This window comes from Heterodontus francisci, chromosome 46 (assembly GCF_036365525.1).
Source record: "Heterodontus francisci isolate sHetFra1 chromosome 46, sHetFra1.hap1, whole genome shotgun sequence".
Lineage (NCBI taxonomy): Eukaryota > Metazoa > Chordata > Chondrichthyes > Heterodontiformes > Heterodontidae > Heterodontus > Heterodontus francisci.
Window position 1 is genome coordinate 19,325,641 of NC_090416.1, and position 16,417 is coordinate 19,342,057.

Sequence of the window (16,417 nt, forward strand, 5' to 3'; positions counted from 1 at the left end):
TTCCTGCGTGATTTAATTACTTACAGACACTCACTGTCTTGGGCTCTGATGTCAAGAATAACCACTTCAGCACTGGAAGACAGCTGATGCTGTGGAACTACATTCCAGCAAGGTTGAGTGCCTGCACAAGAACCATAGAAAAAGTATGGCACAGAAAGAGGCCATTCAGCCTGTCGTGTCTGCACTGGCCGATAAAACTAGCAGCCCAATCTAATCCCACTTTCCAGCACCTGGTCCATAGCCTTGCCAGTTACAGCGCTTCAGGTGCACGTCCAGGTACCGTTTAAAGGAATTGAGGGTTTCTGTCACCACCACCGTTCCTGGAAGTGCATTCCAACACCCACCACCCTCTGAGTGAAAAGGTTTTTCCTCATGTCCCCTCTAATCCTTCTACCAATCACCTTAAATCTGTGCCCCCTGGTAATTGATCTCTCTGCTAGGGGAAACAGGTCCTTCCTGTCTGTTTTATCTAGGCCTCTCATAATTTAGTACACCTCAATTAAGGCATTCCTCAGCCTCCTCTGTTCTAAGGAAAACAATCCTAACCTATCCAATCTTTCCTCGTAGCTGCAACTTTCGAGCCCGGGCAACATTCTTGTAAATCTCCTCTCTACTCTCTCCAGAGCAATTATGTCCTTCCTGTAATGTGGTGACCAAGATTATAAATGAGAAAAGAGAAAACTGTGGGGCAGTGAGGAAAGACAGCTGTTTTCATTTGGCTGGGTTAGCATTCTCATTTCTCTTGAGTACATCTCTCAGCTGACAGTGGATGTGTCGAGCTTTACTTATTTGGACTGAGTTTCTATGTTTAAAAAAGCGGGCGTTGATTTGATGATTTATGAAATTTTCCAGCACAGAACCCATACATTGGACATTTCAAACAAATATCTGATTCTCTCAAAATAATTAAGGTCTGTGCTTCAACAACTTTCCGCAGAGAAATTTGCAATCTAACCACCCGAAGACATTTTTTTCTAACTTCCCCCCGCCCCCACCATTGTAATAATTTGCACGCAACAAATTTAAGGTGCAATAGCAAAGCAAGGATACATAGACATGCTCAGAGGGCAGAGATATTGATGAACAGCACTGTTCCCAGAAGGGATGAAAGATTTCAGTTATGTGGAGAGACTGGCGTTGTTCTCCTTGGAGCAGGGAAGGTTAAGGGAAGAGTTGATACCTACTGAAAGGCTGATGGAAGCAGATTCAACAATAACTTTCAAAAGAGAATTGAGTCACGGAATCGTACAGAACAGGAGGCCATTCGTCCCATCGTGCCTGTACTGGCTCTAAAGATCCCGATTGTAACAACCTGCGTTTTAAAAAAAAATCCTCTCCCTTCTGCTTCTTTCCCCAAAAGGAAGGGAGAAAGAATTGGGTATATACTTGAAAAGGAGGATGTTTGCAAGGGGAAAGAGTGGCACTCGAGAGAGAGCGAGCACGGGCACGATGGGCTGAATGTCCTTTCCTGCGAACCTTGCAGGCGCTGGTCTGGTACCGCGCAGGCGCAGGTGGCTGGGAGGGGGACGGGGCTTGCGGCGGGACGTCACAAAGAAGGGGCGGGGCCGCGGGCGGCGATGTCACCGCGCTGGCGAGGGGCGCGGCTTGCGGCGGGACGTCACAAAGAAGGGGCGGGGCCGCGGGCGGCGATGTCACCGCGCTGGCGAGGGGCGCGGCTTGCGGCGGGACGTCACAAAGAAGGGGCGGGGCCGCGCTGCCGTTGTGGAGGTTTTTTTTAATTTCAACGTTGGGGAGAGAGCGAAAGCGCGAGAGTGAAGTTTGCGGTCCGGAGGAATTCCGCAATCACGGATTTCTTGTGGGACAAGCACACTGGGCTGGCTGCGAAGACGGTAAGGGAGAGGGGCCGGGGAACAGCTCCCGGGGCCCCGAGGACGGTGTTGAGGCCGGATTTGTCCGGCCTGAGGGGGACACCGACTCGGAGAAGCCGCGGCCTCCGTCAGGCGACAAGATGGCGGCCGCGCTGCCAAATGGCGGCCGCACTCGGGCGCCATTGGGAGAGAGAGAGAGAGAGAGAGCCCCAAATCACACCACAGCTCCTTCCGAAATAATCTCCGCTTGTATTGGGTTGAGCAGCAAAAAAGAGAGTACGTTCACTCTGCCCTTTTAAATTAAAGAGTATTAATCTTGCCGATAGTGGGGGGTGTGGGGGAGGGGCGCTCTGTGAGGGACGCGCATGCGTGGTGCTGTGTCTTTCGGGAGTTGTAGTCCTGCCTGGGGCGTCAGGTCCCGGATGAGGAAGGTGGCTGGATTGTTGACATTCGCTTCTGAGCACCACAAGGTTTGTATCCCTACCCCTCTCCTCCCATCAGGGAAAGGGAGGCTCTCCGTAAATGGCAGAAACTGACATTTGACTCACTAGGCCGTAGCTCCTGGATTCTCTTTGCAGAATTTCTGCTTCAGCCGGCCCCACAACAAACTGCCTGGAGGTGTGCAGAGCGAGAGAAGGTGCGTTGTGTTTTCAGATGTCAGGCTGAGGATTGATTGCTGGCTACAAATATTGTCCTGGTACAGGGATTGCAACAAAAAAAAACCTCAGAGAGAGGTACAGCATTGTTGTGTACTGATGTCCTTCAGGGATGATGGTCAGCCACCCCTGCTATGTGACTCCAGCCCTGACTCTGTGTGGTCACTCTCAGGGCTTTAAGTCTTCTGGGGATGGGTGATAAATTCTGCCTTGCCAGGAAGGGAATCAGTCACCCCTTCCTGTTCTGACATAAAGGCGACTCCTGTCCAAGTGGTTTAACTTTTCATGTCCTTTGGGCACCTGGGGTTGGGCAATGAATACTGCTTACCCAGTAAAAATAAAAGCAAAATACTGCGGATGCTGGAAATCTGAAATAAAAACAGAAAGTGTTGGAAAAACTCAGCAGGTCTGACATCATCTGTGGAGAGAGAAGCAGAGTTAACGTTTCAAATCAGTGACACTTGTTCTGAAGGGTCACAGACCTGAAATATTAACTCTGCTTCTCTCTCCACAGATGCTGCCAGAACTGTTGAGTTTTTCCAGCACTTTCTGTTTTTATTATTGCTTACCCAGTGTTGCCCACATGATAGAAACAAGCAATAAAACATCACTGATTAAACTAGTGAACTAAGGATAGAATTTAAGAACCTTGGAATGCTTTACTACATTAAAGGTGGCCTATAAATGTAAGTAGTTTATTTTCTGTCTGTGATTTAAATAGAGGCTGGATGTTTTCATTGCTATTGATAAAGCTTCAAATTCCAGGATATATCAACATTAGCAATATACAATTTTGAGAACTGCAAGTATGATTTTCTAAGAGGTTTGATGCAAAATATTGACACTGTTTGCTTCCTAAATATAGGAATAGGAGGGGGCCATTCAGCCCCCCCCCCCACCCCCCCCCCCAAAGCCTGTTCCGCTATTCGCTGAGATCATGGCTGATCTGTACCTTGACTGCATTTACCCACCACAAAAATAACTTCTCATTTTGTAGATGCCTCGTTTGAGGCGGTACCGCTCGTCAGACCGGGAGAGCCGGGACAGTTACCACGATCGTTACCGAAGAAGCAGGCGTGGGAGGCGGAGATCCCGGTCCCGATCAAGGAGCAGTGATAGAGACAGACGGCGCAGGAATGAAAGTTACTTAAGGTCCAGAAGGTATGTAATATTTCTCATTAGCTAGTGAGCAGTAGACCCATTGGCCATTCATTTGAAGGTAAATTCTGTTTTGTCCAGTTGATAACTTGTCTTCCTTTTCCCTGCCCACACTAGCAGGATCAGTATAAATGTATAGGTGCAACAGGTCACGAGTGAACTCTTGATACAGTGGAGCAATCAGCCACAGTTCAGTACAACTTTATACCAACTATCTTCTGTGTGGACCAGAAAGGCAGAAGTCGGTTTGTGGAATCTGGTAGCTCTACTGGTTGATCTGAACCAATAGCTGAAAGAAGACAGAAGGTGGTGGTTGATGGCAAATGTTCATCCTGGAGTTTAGTTACTAGTGGTGTACCGCAAGGATCTGTTTTGGGGCCACTGCTGTTTGTCATTTTTATAAATGACTTGGAAGAGGGTGTAGAAGGGTGGGTTAGTAAATTTGCGGATGACACTAAGGTCGGTGGAGTTGTGGATAGTGCCGAAGGATGTTGTAGGGTACAGAGGGACATAGATAGGCTGCAGGGCTGGGCTGAGAGATGGCAAATGGAGTTTAATGCGGAAAAGTGCGAGGTGATTCACTTTGGAAGGAGTAACGGGAATGCAGAGTACTGGGCTAATGGGAAGATTCTTGGTAGTGCAGATGAACAGAGAGATCTTGGTGTCCAGGTACATAAATCCCTGAAGGTTGCTAACCAGGTTAATAGGGCTGTTAAGAAGGCATATGGTGTGTTAGCTTTTATTAGTAGGGGGATCGAGTTTCAGAGCCACGAGGTCATGCTGCAGCTGTACAAAACTCTGGTGAGACCGCACCTGGAGTATTGCGTGCAGTTCTGGTCACCGCATTATAGGAAGGATGTGGAAGCTTTGGAAAGGGTGCAGAGGAGATTTACTAGAATGTTGCCTGGTATGGAGGGAAGGTCTTACGAGGAAAGGCTGAGGGACTTGAGGTTGTTTTCGTTGGAGAGAAGGAGGAGGAGAGGTGACTTAATAGAGACATATAAGATAATCAGAGGGTTAGATAGGGTGGATAGTGAGAGTCTTTTTCCTCGGATGGTGATGGCAAACACGAGGGGACATAGCTTTAAGTTGAGGGGTGATAGATATAGGACAGATGTTAGAGGTAGTTTCTTTACTCAGAGAGTAGTAGGGGCGTGGAGCGCCCTGCCTGCAACAGTAGTAGACTCGCCAACTTTAAGGGCATTTAAGTGGTCATTGGATAGACATATGGATGAAAATGGAATAGTGTAGGTCAGATGGTTTCACAGGTCGGCGCAACATCGAGGGCCGAAGGGCCTGTACTGCGCTGTAATGTTCTAATTCTAATCTAAGTTAAATTCCTTCAGATGGGTGGCTTACTAGTTATACATCCCTCGTTTCTTGCCTGTAAATCTATAACTGGAATGTTCAGCCATTTAAAGCTAAGAGCTGCGAAGGGAAATGTTTATTGGGTGTAAGTGTTCCACAGTTTTTATATTACAACTGTGGATCACAGCTACTGTTGGCTCATTGCTGCTGACATTGTTGTAATTTTCAGTGTATGTGATGGATTAATGTGTTGGATGGCATGTTCCATTGTTGATATGGTATGTTTTTATATATAGGGTAAAGTACTGCCTTTGCAGGGTAAGCAGTACCTGTGGCCCATGGCACTCCCTTCTGATGATGTACGGTAAAACAAAATCTGCCAGTACATGAGACCAGCAGTTGAAAGCCTTTTTGTCGCTAATCATTTTCAATTACACAGGCTTGATTTTAAAATTGCAGCACTTAACAATAGACAGAATTTTATCATTTCTAATTGAGAGCCCACTACGAACAATGATACCAGTAGCTGAATGGTATTGTGATTAACTGAGAGTATGGCCTGCATTGTATTCGGTAAAGTCAAGGCACATTAATGTTTCTGATGTGCTTTATTGCTCGCAGTGTGCATGAAGCTGGCAGCTCTGAGATCTGAGCATAATTTCATTGAGACCTGAACTTTAATGTGTGTCGAAAGGCTAAAAAAAATTCCCATTCCTCAGTCTCCAGGACAGATTTCAGCTTAGTGCTGATGATTAAAGCACTGTGATTCACCCCATTTGTCGTCTACTCTTGCTTTGATTCCAAAAAAAACTTTGAGGATAACTGTTCCTTGAAAGTGCTTTCAAATAGAAATCAATGCTGGGAGTTTGACTTCCACACCAAAATCCGGTTAAACTCAGGAAGGTCCAACATTGTGGACAAGGGAAGTAACGGGTTCATAAGATAGTAAGACATAGGAGCAGGAGTAGGCCTTTTAAAGCTCAAATCATCTTTAAACTTGATCTGTAGCAAAGTCACAAAGTATTTAACATTTTTTGTTTTGATTTATGTTTAAGGAGCTTTTCTGCAGGTGCATAGAGCAGAGGCGCAAGCACCCATGTGTTATATGGAATGAGAGACAGTAACCCGGTCACTGTGCAGCCAGTTGGGATTAAACCTTTGTGGAATGCAAATTAGAGGCATTTGTGATGTGGCTACTTGCACACTTAGTTGCAGGCTGGATTGGGGGCTTTTAGAAATGATGAAATGTAACAACCATAGGCAGCACCTTCACCCAGCATGTTATTTTTCGATCTGTTTATTATCTCATTCTGATCCTGTTGGAAAGGATGCTGCCAACAGTGCCTAGGGCTCAGCCTTTGCAGTCTGACTTTGATAAGCTTTTCTGCATTATTCTGATTTTGTTCATAATTATCACACCGTTAGTCAGTTAATCCGTGTTTCTCCATTCCTTCTGCCTCTCGCCATGACAGTATAGAGAACTGTTCGTGCGACAGACGACTGTACAATGAGAGGAGGTACTGTGACGCTTACCGGGGCAACTACAGCCGAGACCAGGGAGATGGCTACCACGAGTCGGACTACTGCTCTCGCAATTCATACGACTACCGGCGCTCGCAGGAACGGGACAGGAGCTACAGGAGTCGGAAGAGCAGCAGACGTAAGCACAAACGGCGGCGCCGCAGAAGCAGGTCATATAGCCGCTCCTCCTCGGTGAGTACTCCCATCTTTCTATTAGTATATCAATACCTTTTCTTTCACAGCCCACAGGATTTGGTAAGTAAAGCAATTTTTATTCTGCTTTCTTATGGTTGTGTGGACTGTTTTAAGGTGGAACACTCGCACATCCCCACAAGTTTGGTGTCGTACTTCTGTTTGTTGTCACTGGAAGGCTGTAACCTAGTATGTGGCTATCCAGGCAACACTTTGATATTCTTTCTTTGGATCTGCCTTGAACAATGAGCATGTGTATTTGTAGTATGTTGTTTTTGGTAGCGGAAAGGCTGCTGCAAGTCTTCTTTCCATAACTACCAGCCAGCAGCTGTCGAATGCTGCAGAGGAGGGCAGTAGGATTTAACTCGGCCTGATTCTGCAGCTTCATTTCCTCGAGTATTGCAAGGTGATGGCATGGGGTTGGGGGAGCTAAATTAGCCCCACAGCTGCTCTCGTTCCTTGTGACCAGGCTGCAGCGGATTAGGTAAGAGCTGCTAACTGGCTATCTGCTCGCTTTCTTGACCTGTGAGCAATGTGGGGAGGAAATGGAAATTTCTGGGAGAGTGCTCTGGTAAGGGGTTTCTCCGCACCCCTTCCTCTCCTGATTTGTTTCAGGGTTGTGGACTTCTCCATCACCACAGTCCGTGTCCACTCTTAATGCAAGCTGTGCTTGAAGTGGCTGTAACTGAAGCCACCTCTTTCTCCTCCTTCTCCTCCTCTTCCTCCTCACCAACCCCCCATCCCCCAGTGTCTCTGATGTCCTTTTCTTGTCCCTCCATGTTCTGGAACTGTCAACCAGGTCAAATCCCCACCACAAGGCTGGGGGTGGGTGGGTGGGTGGGGGTGTAGTTTAAGTGACTGTGAATGGAACCTAGTGACCACCTGGTTTAGAGCCAGGTGTTCACTCTCTTCTGCTACTTTTAAATAGACTGAGGTTTTTTGTATTTTTTTCCCCCTCTTCAATTCTGTTAATGCTGTTATCCACATCCCCACCCAATCTTTTGTTCTACACGCTATCCTAACTTGAGCCTTTAAGTAAACATGCTGAGCTGAGCTAGTTTGCTTTACAAAGCTGACCATGTTTTAAATGTGTAGAATTAATCATGAAAAGGAGAGAATTTAACCATGTGTTGAGTGTTCCTGACTGTGAGTGTGTGTGTGTGTATGTGGTTGCTTGTGTTAAGATAGGAGCTGAGTTTAGTCTTAACATCTGAATTATAAGAATTGAAAGTAATTCATTGAACCATACACGTGACTATAATGCAGAGTGAGAGCATTTTTTTTTTTTAGGAAAGGGGTTGCAGCGATATTACATTTTATTTTTATGATTGGTAGAACAGCCAATAAATTTGAGTAAAAGCTACAGCGATCAAATTCACACTGAACTGCCAACTGTAAGCCGTTTTGCTAAAATGCAGAGTTTGCCCTGTCACACACTCGGAACATTACTTGCTTGTAGGCATACGAAACTCGCCAGCATGCACTGTGCAGCCCAGAGTGGCTGCGGCTGCTTGTCTTAGTGTGTTTCTAGTTGTTGTGCTTTAAGCCGGTGTGCTGGGAGCTAGTACTGAACTCTAAATGAGAATGCTTATTCCTGGGGTGGAATTCCATCTGTTGGGGAGGGGTAGCAGGAGAATTTACTGCTAGATATTTACACTTCAATTAAAAAAAAATAGTATCACTGCAACTCTACTGGGAAATCTTGAATTGAATCTATTAAATTAATTGCATTAAAAATGATTTATTGGGTGCAGTGGTTAGAAATTTGCTTTGTAAATTAAATCTTGCTTAATTGTATTGGATGGGGTGGGAAGGTGTAGGTGGGGTTTTGAAATGTTTATTTTTTCATTTTCTGAGTTAGTACTGTGTATCTTGACATGTTCCCTTGCAATATCCCTATCGTTATATATCCTATGTGGGCGTATGAATTGCCTGGAATCTTGACAATCTGGCAATCGACCACTCCATCGCTGCCCCCCTTCTTCTCTACAATGCGAAAACCCCAAACCATCCAATGTGGCTGCTGGTTTGAAAATGTGTCTCTCCAATTGGCTTGGATGATGGTTTGATGGGCGCCTGTGTGTGTTGCTGTCACCGCCCTGGCATCGGGGATTCTGCGTACACAGCGGAGTCATCAGAGCAGCAGAAGGGCCAAGAGTGTGGAAGATGACAACGAGGGCCACCTGATCTATCGCAACGGCGACTGGCTACAAGAACGATGTACAAGCTTAAATCGTAACTTCATTTAGCTCTATAGTTAAGATCCCGAAAAAAAAAGTTGCAGACCTCTCATTGCTGTTTTTTATTTTCTAATTCCCTTCCTCCTCCTCCTGCTTTTGTTTTTATTTGTTTTATACTTGTTATAATTTATTCTAAATGCAGGAAAATAATATTGTACAGAAATCTTTTTTTCTCAGCAGATGGTGTTATATGCTTTCTGCTTCAGACATGTGCCTTACTTGTACTGACAAGTGAAAAAAAACCTGTGTAATGAGATGAGGCTTTGTAATTTACCTTCAAACTGATTGAGTTCTTTTTAAATGCTGTATTCATTCAGTCCCATTCACGAAGCTTATTTCATCTCCTTTCTTCCCTTGTTAGATGAAATTGTTAACACTTTAGGTGAAGGAACCTTTGGCAAAGTCGTACAGTGTGTTGACCATCGAAGGTATGCTGACTACTCGAGTCTTTTTCTGTCTGCCAGCTATTCCTTGATGTGTTGCTTGGTTGAGTTGTACAGTCAGATACAGCACTGAAACAGGCCCTTTGGCCCACTGAGTCTGTGCTGACCATCAACCACCCATTTATACTAATCCTACATTAATCCATATTCCCTACCACATCCCCTCCTACATTAATCCCATATTCCCTACCATTCTCCTACCACCTCCCTACACTAGGGACAATTTACAATGGCCAATTTGCCTATCAACCTGCATGTCTTTGGCTGTGGGAGGAAACTGGAGCACCCGGCAGAAACCCACGCAGTCACAGGGAGAACTTGCAAACTCCGCACAGGCAGTACCCAGAATCGAACCCGGGTTGCTGGAGCTGTGTGGCTGCGGTGCTAACCACTGTGCTGCCCTAGTTAGTTATGTAAAGTTCAGCTCGTACAAACCAGAAGATCAGGTTCCGTTGCCGATCTGTGTAGAGCTCACTGATCTCATCCAGTGTGACAAGTGAGGTACTGATTGATCTCAAGCACCCCCCGACCCTGGGTTAAGTATGTGTGTTGGCTGAGGATGGAATTGAGCTTAGTTGTGATGTTGCTCGAGATGAGTCGACCTACTGCTAGTAGAGTTGGTGCCTTGGGGAGAAGAGGAGGAAAAGGCTGGTTAAAGTAAATGCCAATGATTGCATAGAGTTTACAGCACAGAAACGAGCCATTTGGTTCCTGCTGTTTATGCTCCAAGCGAGTCTCACCCTGTTAGCAGCAGGTGTAGAATGATCTGTTTGTTGAACTGATAGCTGATGTTGGGATGTAGCAGGTGAGCTGATGGCTCCATTTTCTCTTCACAGGGGTGGTTCACGGGTGGCTCTTAAAATAATTAAGAATGTGGAAAAATATAGAGAAGCTGCCCGGCTAGAAATTAATGTACTGGAGAAAATCAATGAGAAGGATCCAGATAATAAATTGTAAGTAACTTCCCTGCCTTTGGTATTGTAAAAATTACTACTGTATGTGTTTACTGTCTTTGCAAATCCTGTGTCTTTTTAAGTGTCATAGTTAACCATTGCAGTGTACCTGCGATGGGAATCTGTGATGGCTAACCATGGATGATTGCAGGGAATGCAGCTCATTTTATATCTCCTGCCAGTATATTTATATTGGAGTCCTAGGTTCAATAGCGAAGGTGGTTAGGGAGGAGAGAAGGTAGATTCTGCAGTTGTTGCTCATTGAGGTAAAGGAGCAAGCAGGGGTTTCAGGGAGGCTATGCCAGCACTCAGTTTCCCCCTTTGGTGGAGATATGTGGTATCCAAACGGTAGAATGAGGCATTCTGTCCATTGCGATATCCTTAGCCTTAAGACCGACAGAGCCCAGTGTGCATGTTGAATGGGCACTTCATGTAGTCGTAGTGCATTGTGTATCTAAAACAGTTTCTCGCTCTCTCTTCCTTTCAGTCAATGTGTACAGATGTTTGATTGGTTCGATTACCATGGCCATATATGTATATCTTTTGAATTACTTGGCCAGAGCACCTTTGATTTTTTGAAGGATAACAGTTACACACCGTATCCTATTCATCAAGTGAGACATATGGCCTTCCAGACCTGCCATGCAGTTAACTGTGAGTATCATTTTCATTAACCGGTGGTGTATCTGGTGTGTAAATAAGGAAAATATCACCAGTAATGGGTTAACTGTTAAAGCAGATATTATAGCTTGTACCCTGCAGTAAAAGCTTGTTTCGTAACTCTTTCCTCACACAGTGAAATATTATCAGTTTACAAACAGTCGTTTGGTAGTACAGAACTTGAGGATTGCTGAAAATAGAGACATTTTGTTGAAGCTTTTCGTCTTGCAGTCATCAGGACAATTCCCAAGAATACCAATGTAAGGGAAAGCAACAAGTTTATACTGTATGAGACGAGAGTGCTGATTGGCAAGTGGATTGGTGGAGGCATTGCTTTCCCTTCAAGACAATTCGTAAGAATACCAATGTAAGGGAAAGCAATGCCTCCACCAATCACAGTCCACTTGCCAATCAGCACACTCGTCTCATACAGTGTAAATTTGTTGCTTTCCCTTACGTTGGTATTCCTGGGAATTGTCCTGATGACTGCAAGATGAAAAGCTTTGACAAAATGTCTCTATTTTCAGTAATATTATCAATTTGTTGTCTAATTGTTAGATGGAGGCCTGTGTTGTTGCCTAATCTTTCTTTTTATCCCTTTTAATAGTTTTACATGACAACAAGCTCACTCACACCGACTTAAAGCCAGAGAACATTCTTTTTGTAAATTCCGACTATGACGTTGTGTGTAATGTGGAAAAGGTATGTGTGTGTCTTGTCAATACTGGGACTTCAAACCGTCATCTCTTGTGCATTATCTCCCAAGTAGCTGGCTAAATGATGAGATTAAAAGCTGTTGATTTTCTCCATTTCTTCGCTTACAGAAGCGTGAAGAGCGAGTGGTTAAAAATACAGCGACCAGGGTTGTGGACTTTGGCAGTGCCACCTTTGACCATGAGCATCACAGCACTATAGTCTCCACAAGACACTATAGAGCACCAGAAGTTATATTAGGTGGGTATTGGATGTTGGTGCCACTCAGTACTTGTACATGAAAATAAACTTGCAACGAAAATGTAAAGGTCAGGGAGCAAATCACTTGGTGGTTCTGGTAACCAGTGATTGATGGGAAGTGGTTCAGGGGCAGCAAAAGAAAGCCGGGGGTGGGGGGTGGCGGGTGGTGGGGGAGTGGAGGAGAAAAGGAATGTACAGTGAACAGAGGAACCCAGGTAAGTTTTTAAATGTGAGGAAATATTTCTGACCAGCTTCACTCAGTCTGCAGCTAACAAATGCCTCTTTTGCAGAGCTTGGGTGGTCCCAGCCATGTGACGTGTGGAGCATCGGCTGTATCATTTTTGAATATTACCTCGGCTTTACACTTTTCCAGGTAGGATTGTGCTGAACTTAACCCATTTAAAACTTGAAATCAACCGCGTGTATGGTTTTCCAGGTGATATAATTTGTAATAATGATTCTTGGTGCTGTCTTGAAAACCAGAGGGCAGCAAAAATGTAATCTTGCTGGTTTGTGTTGCTGTAAATATCAGGAGAAGAAAATGCCAGGACACACACCCCTCCTGTACTATAATCATCCAACCATGTACAATGCTGAGACACAGGCCAGCAAGTTTGAGTTACCTGATCTCTCTCCGAGGGGATACAGTTGGACTTGGTTAAGGAGTTACGTATGAACATATGAATTAGGAGAAGGAGGAGGCCACTCGGCCCTTCGAGCCTGCTCCGCCATTCAATAGGTTCATGGCTGAACTGATTACTCCACATTTCCACCTACCCCTGATGACCTTCCACCCCCTTGCTTATCAAGAACCTATCTATCTTGGCCTTAAAAATACTCTGCTTCGAGTTGGGGGTAGTGTGGGGGGAAAATCATCCAGGGTTCCTGCCCCTACTGCAAAATATGTTGGTGAATGTCGGGATAGGCTGTTTTTCTCCCCCTCCACCTTATTGCCTGAGCTGCCACCATTCAAATGTCTAGACTGACGTGAAGAATTGCCTGGCTGCATTAAAGTTTCTCAAAGATCTCATTACTGGGGAGATGTAAGATTTTTATCTATTCTTCGCAGACCCATGATAATCGAGAGCATTTGGCCATGATGGAGAGAATCCTAGGTCCAATTCCAGCAAGAATGATCCGAAAGACCAGGTGGGAACCTCGAGTGTATATGGAGTTCTGTGATTATTGACCTACATAGGATGAGAACAGATATGATGCACGCTTTCTTCAAGCACGTCTGCATTCAGGGCAAAAGCAGAATCTTGGGATGATGGGGGTGGCAAGGAGGATTGGTACTGTGGCAAGTATTAGAGCTGAGAGGGAGGGAGGGTGGGTCCTGTGGTGTGCATTAGGGAGGGGGATGGAGGATGTGTCAGTGGTTAGGGGGTGGGGGGGAGAGAGGGTGGGTCCTGCGGTGTGTATTAGGGGTGGGGGGAGGGGAGTGTGGGTCTTGTGTTGAGAAGGGGAGGATGTGTCCTGTGGCATATCAGGGGTGTCGTTGTGGGGGAAGGGGAGGGTGGGGCCTGTGGCATGTATCAGGGGTGTTGGGGGTGGGAAAGAAGGTGGGGCCTGTGGCGTGTATCAGGGGTGTTGGGGGTGGGAAAGAAGGTGGGGCCTGTGGCGTGTATCAGGGGTGTTGGGGGTGGGAAAGAAGGTGGGGCCTGTGGCGTGTGTTGGGGGTGGGAAAGAAGGTGGGGCCTGTGGCGTGTGTTGGGGGTGGGAAAGAAGGGTGGGGCCTGTGGCATGTGTTGGGGGTGGGAAAGAAGGGTGGGGCCTGTGGCATGTGTTGGGGGTGGGAAAGAAGGTGGGGCCTGTGGCGTGTGTTGGGGGTGGGAAAGAAGGTGGGGCCTGTGGCGTGTGTTGGGGGTGGGAAAGAAGGTGGGGCCTGTGGCGTGTGTTGGGGGTGGGAAAGAAGGTGGGGCCTGTGGCGTGTGTTGGGGGTGGGAAAGAAGGGTGGGGCCTGTGGCGTGTGTTGGGGGTGGGAAAGAAGGTGGGGCCTGTGGCGTGTGTTGGGGATGGGAAAGAAGGTGGGGCCTGTGGCGTGTGTTGGGGATGGGAAAGAAGGTGGGGCCTGTGGCGTGTGTTGGGGGTGGGAAAGAAGGTGGGGCCTGTGGCGTGTGTTGGGGGTGGGAAAGAAGGTGGGGCCTGTGGCGTGTGTTGGGGGTGGGAAAGAAGGTGGGGCCTGTGGCGTGTGTTGGGGGTGGGAAAGAAGGTGGGGCCTGTGGCGTGTGTTGGGGGTGGGAAATAAGGTGGGGCCTGTGGCGTGTGTTGGGGGTGGGAAATAAGGTGGGGCCTGTGGCGTGTGTTGGGGGTGGGAAATAAGGTGGGGCCTGTGGCGTGTGTTGGGGGTGGGAAAGAAGGTGGGGCCTGTGGCGTGTGCTTTCAATAAAAGCCGTAAGTTGCTTTGCTTTGTCCAATTAAAATGTGCATTGATATTTGACCTTTCACAGAAAACAGAAGTATTTCTATCATGGCCGCTTGGATTGGGATGAAAGCAGTTCTGCTGGAAGATATGTAAGAGAGAACTGCAAACCATTAAAAGTAAGATTATCATGCTTGCTGGGCTGAAGTCTCTGCTTTTTTGAAGGGTTAAGTCCCCAGGCCTGTTCTGCATATGACGCCCGAGCAACTGGAGTTAGCCATTCCTCTTGATACCATCTCTAGCTCTATAACATCACCCATCTCTGCCCCTGCCTTAGTCCCCTCTGCAACTGAAATCCCTCATCAATGCTTTTTTATTCATTCATGGGATGTGGGCATCGCTGGCTAGGCCAGCATTTATTGTGGCCCAGACTCAACTATTCCAATTCTTTCCTAGCAGGCCTCCCATCTGCCATCCTCCATAAACTTCAGCTCATTCAAAATAAAAGCTTGGGTTTGGTAACCTCTGGTTTCATGGTCTAGCTTGAGTATGGTGACCTTCTGTTTCAATGATTGGGTAGCCTCTTGAGTTATTGCTTGTGGTAGAATGCCCTGGCATTTGTGCTGGTTAGAGCACCATTTAACACATGCTTAAACCTAGGTATAGTGAGCAGGCAGGACAGCTCCGGAAAGCATCTGTGAAGTTGAGCATGTTCCCTGCAGGCAGGTAGAGGGGGTAAACTGATTGTTGAAACAGGAGTAATTCAACCATGTGCCTCTTAACAACTACATCCATTGGCAGCGGTCAGTGAGGATTGAGCTTTTCAGGGAATGTGGCAGTGCAGTGAGGGATAGGGAAAATGTGATTTATTTATTTTTTTCCCCCCCCATGCGAGCTGTATTGTAAATTAACAGCCCTGTCATTCTCTCCTTGTTTAGCGATACATGATTGCCGAGAGTGAGGAGCACTGCCAGTTGTTTGATCTGATCGAGAGAATGTTGGAGTACGAGCCATCCAAAAGGATAACTCTAGCGGACTCCCTGCGACATCCTTTCTTTGACTGCCTCAAAACTGAACAGAAAAACACAAAAGCCTGGGACTCCAATCGTGATATCAGTAGATGACATAAAGCTGGGCTGGGGGGTGGGGGGAGGGGGAAGAGAGAAGAACCTTTATTTTGTTTGGCCTAACTTATTCCTTCCAACCGCGCCTGCCATCTTCTGAACAGATCCTTGGCCTGTGGAAACCAGAGTTTAGAAAGTTCCGGTGACCAGCAATGAAGCTCAGAGGCAGCTGCTAACTGGGAAGTGTAAAACAGACGACTGTATCTGAGCTCCCTGGCTGGCTTTCTTTGCATTCACTGTGTCCGTGGACCTTGGCTTTGACCAGAGCTGGATGCCTGTGTTCTGCTTGTGGAGAGAGTTTCGGGAATATACTGAGCTGTTATAACTTCTCAATGAGAAACTGCAACTTGAGACAACTGACAAGACTGGATACCTTTACAACCATCCTGGTGGGGGTGAGGGGGATGGTGTGAGAGTGTATTCAGCTTCATTCCTTCTACCACACCGTGCATGTGGTAGCTTTTAGAAGCCAAGACACTTCTGACTTTGAAGAGATGGCTGTTTACGCTGGCCTCCCTGCTGGTGTGAGTCCAGCAGGAACTCGGCATTGAAATGGAACAGCCATTCTTCTGCTCTCTTCACCATGGAATCGTTGAGCAATGGAAGGGATGTTTGTACCAAGTGTTGTATACTGTGATGCCAGGACACACACACATCCTGCTTATCTGCCATTGTTACAACTCAGCATTTCCAATGTGTACCATCCACTGTCTGCTGTAAATATAATGTAAATGGGAGTCCTGTGATGGTTTACTTGGAAATTCACCATGACAGTAAACTCTGGATTGTGAATCGTATTCCCCTGCCCCCCTCCACATGTTTACAAGAATTCAGCAACTGTGTTCTGTAGATTACTGGACTGGGAGGATGTTACAGGGAAGGGTTGGGCACTTTTTGTGATGGTTTAAAATAGGTTTATCTGATATCTGCTTTACCATCAGTGTTTTTATAATAAAAGCTTTGTATTGTCTAAGTGAAACTGATATGAATCTACTCTCAGGATCTCTGAGTACAGTG

The 16,417-nt window shown here is 46.3% G+C and overlaps 1 protein-coding gene across 2 annotated transcripts; it reads left to right on the forward strand.

Annotated features, from left to right (window-relative positions):
- The first annotated feature begins 1,726 nt into the window (after positions 1–1,726).
- Positions 1,727–16,373, forward strand: clk2a (CDC-like kinase 2a). 2 transcript variants are annotated; one of them, XM_068022915.1, is made up of 13 exons: positions 1,727–1,850; positions 3,483–3,646; positions 6,424–6,664; positions 8,791–8,899; positions 9,266–9,332; positions 10,184–10,300; positions 10,788–10,954; positions 11,568–11,662; positions 11,785–11,914; positions 12,205–12,287; positions 12,984–13,063; positions 14,365–14,455; positions 15,215–16,373. In XM_068022915.1, exons 2-13 carry the CDS (start codon positions 3,483–3,485, stop codon positions 15,398–15,400), a joined length of 1,530 nt encoding a protein of 509 aa, XP_067879016.1. In that variant the 5' UTR covers positions 1,727–1,850; the 3' UTR covers positions 15,401–16,373. The 2 variants fall into 2 exon arrangements, with proteins under 2 accessions (XP_067879016.1, XP_067879017.1); XM_068022916.1 differs by having other exon boundaries at positions 8,791–8,884.
- Positions 16,374–16,417: the final 44 nt, after the last annotated feature.